This window comes from Chroicocephalus ridibundus, chromosome 1, assembly GCF_963924245.1.
Source record: "Chroicocephalus ridibundus chromosome 1, bChrRid1.1, whole genome shotgun sequence".
Taxonomy (NCBI): domain Eukaryota; kingdom Metazoa; phylum Chordata; class Aves; order Charadriiformes; family Laridae; genus Chroicocephalus; species Chroicocephalus ridibundus.
Window position 1 is genome coordinate 187,299,985 of NC_086284.1, and position 7,761 is coordinate 187,307,745.

The window sequence follows — 7,761 nt, forward strand, 5'->3', positions numbered from 1 at the left end:
GATGTGATTCTTGTTGCAGCCTTTGCTGTAGCTGTCTTCATCCCCGCTCCCCTGGTTGGAGAGGTCTCTTGGATATCCCATGCTACATCATTTTCCTTCCTTTCCCACATATATGTGGAGTAGAGCATGGCACACCCATTCGGTCCAAGTGCCCAACAGCATTTGAGGTCTACCTCAGATCAGCCTTACAGTGTTTTGGGATGTTACTTGGAAGGGACATGTCTTTCCCCTTAATGTTATGATCAAGTCACAGCAGCTCCAGCTAGCTGGAATTGCTCTGATATGACAAAGAGGAGCTTAGAAGATGAAGCGGCTGTACTTCATCTCAGTCCCTTGCCTTTAGCCATGTTCACCAAAGCCTCCTACATTACAATAAAATCTTGCCAATCATCCTGCGTTGGTTAACAACAGCCTGCTGGCTTCAGCCAGACCTGCAGGACCTCGCTGCCCAGAGAGGTGGTGCGGTGGCTGCTCGCCTGCCCTGGTGTCCTCAGATCTCACTGGCACTTGCTTTAGTCTTCTGGCCACTACTTATGTGGGCAATATCAGCCACATCTGCTACTCACTGCTAGTAGTTTGCTGTGGGGGGCAGTTTGCCCAGCTCCTTCTTGGTAGCGTGCTCAGATAACAATGGCTAAACTGGTAGTGAGGTGAGTGTGAACACAATACACAAAACTGCGCATTCTGGGAGGGAGGTTGTCCAAAACTGGTAACACCATGAGGAAAGGAGGAATGGTGAAGTTTACTTGAGACAACCATCAGCTGGATTAAACAGTAGGTAGAAGATTACGAGCAGACTTATGAGAGAAGAAAGTCAGCCTGGAGAGAAATCTCAAGGTCGTGTGAGAAGTTGTGACCAGGGACAAGACCCAGGAGTGGGACGGGGGAAGCTGTGGCCACCAAAGCCAGGGCTGGCACCGCCAGAAGCACCTTGCCCCTGCCAGATGGTGAGAGCAGCCTGCGCGCAGCCAGCATGCTGATGCTGATGAGGTGCAGGGCCATGGGGTGGTGGTGGGGCTTGTGGGGTGTGTTGTCACTGGTGGACGGATTGGTGGGTAGGGTGCCCACATCTCCACAAGGACAGGTGCATGAGTTGGGGGGGGGTGCACCCAAGAGGAGGGGGGGTGCACCTAACCGCGCATGTGTGTGTGTGCGTGCATGCTTAGAAGTTTTGGGGATCACTCATGGAAAGTGTGCTTAAAAATTTCTGGGTGTTTATCAACATTTACTAAGTGTCTTGAATTGTGATTTATCTACTGCGTTGCCAATACCGATCCTAAACGTGTAATTGAATGCTTGTCAGGTAGTTAGGTGCTGCTCATAATCAGATAAATGGCTCCGATCCGGTCTGGCATAGCTTGGAGAACTGAGCTCTGTCCCTGTGGAGAACCCTGCACCTGTCCCCCATACCATGACCTCACAATCCCCGGTGTCATGGGGTGGGGTTGGAGCAGATGACCTCGCAATCCAACCTCCAGACCCCAGCAGCAGCCAGCACCCTCTCTTCCCTTATGTCGACAGTGAGGGCAATTAACCTGGTGCTTCCTGAGATTGAGGTGTATTTGGCTGGCTCCAGCATAGATGGCCAACTGGTTCTGAACCTCAGGAGTACTCTGGTGGACCCTGTGGTAAAGGTGGAGCTTTTGGGAAGAGGCTACCTGAGGTGGCTTGAGGAGGAAAATCCTGAACAGGGCTATGAGAAGAGCATGGCTTGCACCAACCAGGTTGTCTACGTCTCCAAAACACAGAATTTCCACATAAAGGGTAAAACACTGGAACGAGGCATCAGTTAACTGAACAGCTTCTTAGCATTGGGCTAGGGAAGGCGGGATCTGGGGAGGAAGTCTTCCTTTTGCCAATGTCCATGTGCTGTTTCTATCACATGGCATACTCCCTTTTCACTAAGTCATATGGCAACCAGGGCTTTGTGATGAACAGTAGCATTCTCATCTGATCAGCGGTATTTGAGAGTGTGAGCAGTCCCCCACGAGCCGGTGGCTGTGTCTGTGAAGTGAACATTTGTTGCACAGAAGTCTATCACGACCTGTCTAGCAGCAGGTAGGAAATCTTTAGTCACAGGCACATCACTGACGCATTCTTTGGTCTTCTAAAATGCTTACCTCCATTGTTCTGGTTGACGTATGTGCCAGCAAGTATCCACTGGGTATATAGGCTTTGTTATATTTGCAACTGTAGTAGAGGCATTATTAGAGTTACTGCTGTATCTTTACTGAGAGACAAGACAAATGTGAGACATACACTGAAAACACCTGCAAAAGTGTGATTGTTTCATGGAATCACAGAATCATAGCATGGTTGAGGTTGAAAGGCACCTCTGGAGGTCATCTGGAAAAACCCACCTGTTCAAGCAGGGCCGCCTGCCCAGGCTTTTCAATTTCTCAAAGGAAGGAGACTGCATAACCTCTCAAGGCAACCTGTTTCACAGTGGAAAAAGTGTCTCTTGATGTTCACAGGGAACGTCCTGTGTTTCAGTTTGTGCCTGTCGCCTCTTGTCCTGTCACTGAAAAGATCCTGGTTCCATCTTCTTTGTACCTTCCCTTCAGATATTATACAGCCCAAAATGCACACATATAAATGCAGAGCTAACAATTAAAATGTACAGATTTATTAAAAAGAGCAAAGTCAGCGGGATGTAATTACCACCTAATCCAGTGAATTATTCCAGGGGATGTTTAAAGCAAATGGAAGCCTCCGAGGAGGTGCACTCCCCCTTCTCAGCTTCTCTTTCTTAGGATCTGTTGAGAATCTGGAAAATTTAGTCTAGAGATCACAGGTGGTTGCTGCCCCAGATTAGTTTAGCAGTGAAATTAGACTGTGCAAATGCGTGGGAACTGTGCTTTTGAGCTATGACGTGCAGTGGCCAGGCTTCATTTCCTCTCAGACTTGAAGGCTCTACCTGGTTCAAAGGTCATTTTCCCCTTACACATGCATTACAGCCTTAGTCTTTGAGTACTGCAGCATGCCGACTCTTCCCGTAGGCTACGAGGTGTTACAGCCCTGACAGAAAAGAGGGAGAAAGGCTGAGTGTTGGAACAATTAGCTTTGCCATTGTAAGAACAGGTACCTGTAAAGCACCTCAGTTCTGGATCTTCTCAGCTAAAGTTCAAATTGGTGTTGCTTAAAGACACACTTGAATCTGTATTCTGCCACCTACAGATATATTCCTATTTTCAAAAGACTTGAGCATCTGCATCCACCAAGACCTGTCAATGCAGTGCGGTTAAATAACAGATTTTTACTACTGTAACTCAGTCTTTTTCTTTCTCTTCCAGCATTGATTACATCTCTGTAGAAGTGCTCTAACAAGTCCAAGAAAGCCATTTTAAAACATGAAAGAACATACGGACCTGACCCTTCTTACCCCGAATACTCTGCTCCCCACTGATGTTGGCACACAAGGAATGTATGTTTGAACAGATTGCTGCCTGTGTCAGCTTTTGACACTCAGCTGCTAATATGCTCTTGATAGCATGTTGCTGTCTGGTGTTTGATCTTACCACATGCCCTACTTGGGTTACATCTGATGTCTCTGTAAGAAGTACAGATACATGGATCCAGGTGCCTGCTGACATATTTCTTTTTAACCCTGGTAAACCCCGCCACCGCACAAGAAACTCTGTATTGTCTCTCTGTGAGATAAAGACTGCTGGAGGAACTGACTCTTGGCAGTCATCGAACGTGACTGGTAACAGCTCTAGGATAATTAGATCCAGAAAAGAAAAAGATGACTTTCAGTGCTACCAGGCAGGGATAACCATCCTCATCACCAGCAGAAACCCCCCAGCTGGAGCAAACCAGAGGCAGGAGCTCACAGTACTACAGGCAGTTTGAAACTCTTCAATCACTGCTGTCGCACCCCAGGAAATCCCTTGCGTCCTTCACAGAAAGGTCACCCTCTCAGATCACTCCTACCAGCAGCCGCTTTCCAATTCCCCAACAGCTGCAGCCATCATCTCCCTGCTGGGAAATACAGGATGGAGCACTTTTTGAATTAGGTAACGCATTAGATTATCTGGAATTCACTTAAATTTTCCAGTGTGACTGAAGTTCCCAGGTTCTGCTGACCACCAAGAAGCATGGTATCCCCAGGTGCTGCTGGGAAACTTTCTAATTTCTGTGTAATTAAGTCTGTTGCATGGTTTCAGGGGAACAAGGTAGAAGGCAGGTGCTGGAGGGACATGGAGGGCAGGTGCTCCTGTGCTATGGGGCTCACATCCAGCAGCCATGGGGAGCCAGGGAAAGCAAGCGCACCTTCTCTTCCACAGTGAATTTAGGGACATTGTTTAAGGCCACCATCTTTTGGGGTCTGAGGGCCTGTGTGGAAAGTTAAGTGAAGTGCAGCGTAGCAAGCAGGCACAATTCAAAGAAGTCTCTTTAGAAGTGATGCAAAACAAGCTAGAGAAAGTGGGATTAAAGCTGTACATGGAATGAAATAAGTATCTGGAAGGCTTTTTGCACCACAGGGCCTACTTAAGCCCTGCACACAAGGCCAGGCTCTCAGGCCATACCTGCAGTGGGGACGGAGAAACGTGAACTCTCTCAGTAAATCCCCACACTGTGCTGGGGCTGCAAAACTCACACCAGGGCCCAAATGCAGATCATTCCAGGAGGGGAACACTGATTTCTTTCAAGGTTAAATTGTAGATCTGCTCACACTTCAAAGTCCTTCATTCTACCAAAAGAAGAACATTTCCAAAATAACTTGGAGACAACATTGTGCGAGATAAGGCCCTGGGAATATCAGATTTCTACAAACTGTCAGAATAGACAACATGACTTTGTTATATTGCAGTTATCTAAGAGGCTGACGAATTTTAGTTTCCTCCCTTTCAGATTGTTTTAGGCTTTTTTTTTTTTCTTCAGAGTAACAACTCTGATATTGATTGAAAATGCTGTTATGCCATCTGGTAAATCTCCCATGCTGTGAGGAAACAATATCCAGGCTCTTCTGCCAACAAGAATATCCAGTTTAGATTATTAAAACTCGAGGCATCATTGACTTCATCTCCAAAAGGATGCAGTCAGCAGGACAAGATTCTAGCAGTCTCACATCCCCTAATATTGTGATTCAAAGTGAAGTTTTGGCACAAGCTATGAGGAGGAAGGAAAGCTTAAGTCTGGATGATAAATGGCCAGCACATACATTAGTGTTTAAAAGAAATGGGTCTTGGATGAAAAAAAGAGTCTGGTCTTATCTGGCCAGAAGAGGCCAAACTTATCCTTGCATAGGTGGGATAGTCTTTCATTCATTACAGGCAGCGGGAGCTCACCCACACAAAACTGAACTTGATTAAGAGGAATTGGCACAGAAGGAAAGACAGACATTTGAAGGAATGGATCAAAATTTTTCCTTCTCACAGTTGTGCAGAGAAGGTGTCAAATATTATTTTTTGTGAGTAGGGGGCTTTTGCACAGGTGAGACAGAAGTTTCAGATCACATGCACATGTGTTGTAGACGACGATAGAAGAGGAGTGAAAGTCATTACACCGCTTTACTCCCAAAAAGCCTATTAGTGCTTATTTGGAAAGGTAAAGGTCTGTGGCACTCCATTTTCGTAAGTGAAAATCCTAAACAGTTTGTGAGGGGCTGCAGGTCCACCGACCTTGTGTCGAAATGAGGCAGATTAGCCGTTCTCAAGTCTGCTGACTGGTAGGGATCCATACATCCGTCCAGCAGCTGACCTGCAGAGGCGATGCACAGTCCACCCCATACCATGCCTTTAAGGCCCTTTGGGCGCAGTACCAGTGGTATGGAACTTTGGGAGCAACACTCATCTAGGGTGGTAAGGACACCTTGGATTCTGGGAGACACATCAAGGTTTGTGTAAGGTTCAACCATCCTGAATGTTTCAAAGGCTTCTGATAGCAGCTTGTTGTTTGGCTTTCAGATGGCTGGCTGGATTCTGGGGTCCACACTTTTGACTTCCACTTCACTTTTCCTCCAAATATTCCCTCCACATTCACCAGCAAAATTGGCTGCATCTCCTACATTGTTCAAGGGACTTGCTGCAGCAGCCAAGTTGTCTTAGCTAAAGAGGAGAGATGTCTACTGCTGCAAGGAACTGCTGGTGACTGCAGAAGGTACATGAAAGACACGGTAAGGGGAACAAGCTATCTGAGTTGGAGACACACAGACCTACCCTGTTCCGATCCAGAGCTGTAACGGCTTACTACTGAGTGCCCATGAACTTTTACCTCTGAGTTGCTTCCTTTTAGCATTTAAATGACACTTTAATATCTTCTGCCATCTTTGTCTTAGGGCTTGCAGCAAGATGTTTATTTTCTAGTATACAAGGTGCATTGTAAGACTGCAAGGATGACATGTAGGGAGCACTTTGAGATCCAGGATGAGGGAAAAGGGAGGTTATTCTCTTACTTTGAAGTCTAAGCTTTGGGCAAGCGTCCCCAAATGGGAGGTGACTTTTTACCGAACTCTACCTAGGCTGGGATGGTCAGTCAAAGGTCATCAAGACATCTAGAACGTGATGATTGTAATAATTTTGTGGTCTCCCTCTAAACTTGGGTACAGATAGCTAAAGGTGACAATGTTTACATGTGCACACATGAATTCTTTGCACATGTGCTCAAGAGGCCTGTGCTAATTCAGCCATGTCACATTCGGTGCAGTGAGAAAGACTGTCCTCTGGGTTAATGGTGGGGCTTGTGGGGAGAGCTGAGCAGCCTCAGCTGTTGCATTAGGAGTTTATGCATGTGGTGTTTGGGAATCACTCCATATCCAGCACAAGAACTCACCGTGCTTTGCCTTTCCACTCACCTTCTCCATGCAGGCCCCACTGGTGGTGGAAGTTAGGAAGGATGTAGTTTATTTCTGCTGCTTCAGACATGGCTTTGTGACCCTTCGGATTTCCCTGGAGAAAAACATATTTTGCCCCGGTGACACCATTGTCTTCATGACAGATATTGCCAACAGGACATGCAAGTATGTTAGAAAGGTCATTTTTGCTTTACACTGCATTGTCCTGTATAGGGGCTTCAGCAGCAGGGGAGAACCACGCTACTTGGAAGACCAAAGTGAGGTGACAAGGTTGGAGTCCCGGACAGACACAGGTCCCTTTGAGGCCATGAGAGTTACCAGTGCGCTGGTACTGCCAAAACCCATGCCTGTCACCAGCACTCTCAGGGAAAATAAAATCATGGCTTTCAGGTACGAGCTAGTAGGCACCTCTGACCTTCCTTGTACCACGTCCACCATTGTGGTCAGGGTGCCCATCATCATAGCAGCCACACCGAAACACTTCTCTGTGGAGCAGAACACCGTGACTCTGCATGAAAATGAAGGTGACACCTCAAAGGGGGTGAGCCTTCACAGAGACATTTCTGACACTGACCCAGGAGCAATTGCCAGCAGATTCACAGAATAAAAGATCTTTCTGCAAAAATCCACGTACACTTGCTGTATATTTCCACAGGAGGAGCCTGCTTTTGTGGAGATGGGCCAGTGATTCCCAAAAAAAGAGGAGTAAAGCTAGCCAAAGCCCAAGATCAGGAAGGCACATAAGGGGAGCCCGTGATTCTGTTACACTGATTCCTGATAACTGGATAAGGAAGAGCAGGAGACTCAGCAATTACCTAGGTAGAGAGGGGACACTTTGCAAGCCCACAGGATGGCCATGCTCCTGTCCATGGGAAAAGAGCCCACCCCAGCATTATCTAAAGGTATGCGTCAACCATGCAGACCTTGGTGGGAGTGCAGAACAAGCTGTTTGAAAGCCAGCTGTG

The 7,761-nt window shown here is 47.0% G+C and overlaps 1 protein-coding gene across 1 annotated transcript; it reads left to right on the forward strand.

The window, feature by feature from the left end:
* The first annotated feature begins 1,511 nt into the window (after nucleotides 1–1,511).
* Nucleotides 1,512–7,403, forward strand: ARRDC5 (arrestin domain containing 5). The gene is made up of 3 exons (XM_063326105.1): nucleotides 1,512–1,764; nucleotides 5,910–6,118; nucleotides 6,810–7,403. The coding sequence occupies exons 1-3, from the start codon at nucleotides 1,512–1,514 to the stop codon at nucleotides 7,401–7,403; spliced, it is 1,056 nt and encodes a 351-aa protein (XP_063182175.1).
* The last annotated feature ends 358 nt before the right edge of the window (nucleotides 7,404–7,761 follow it).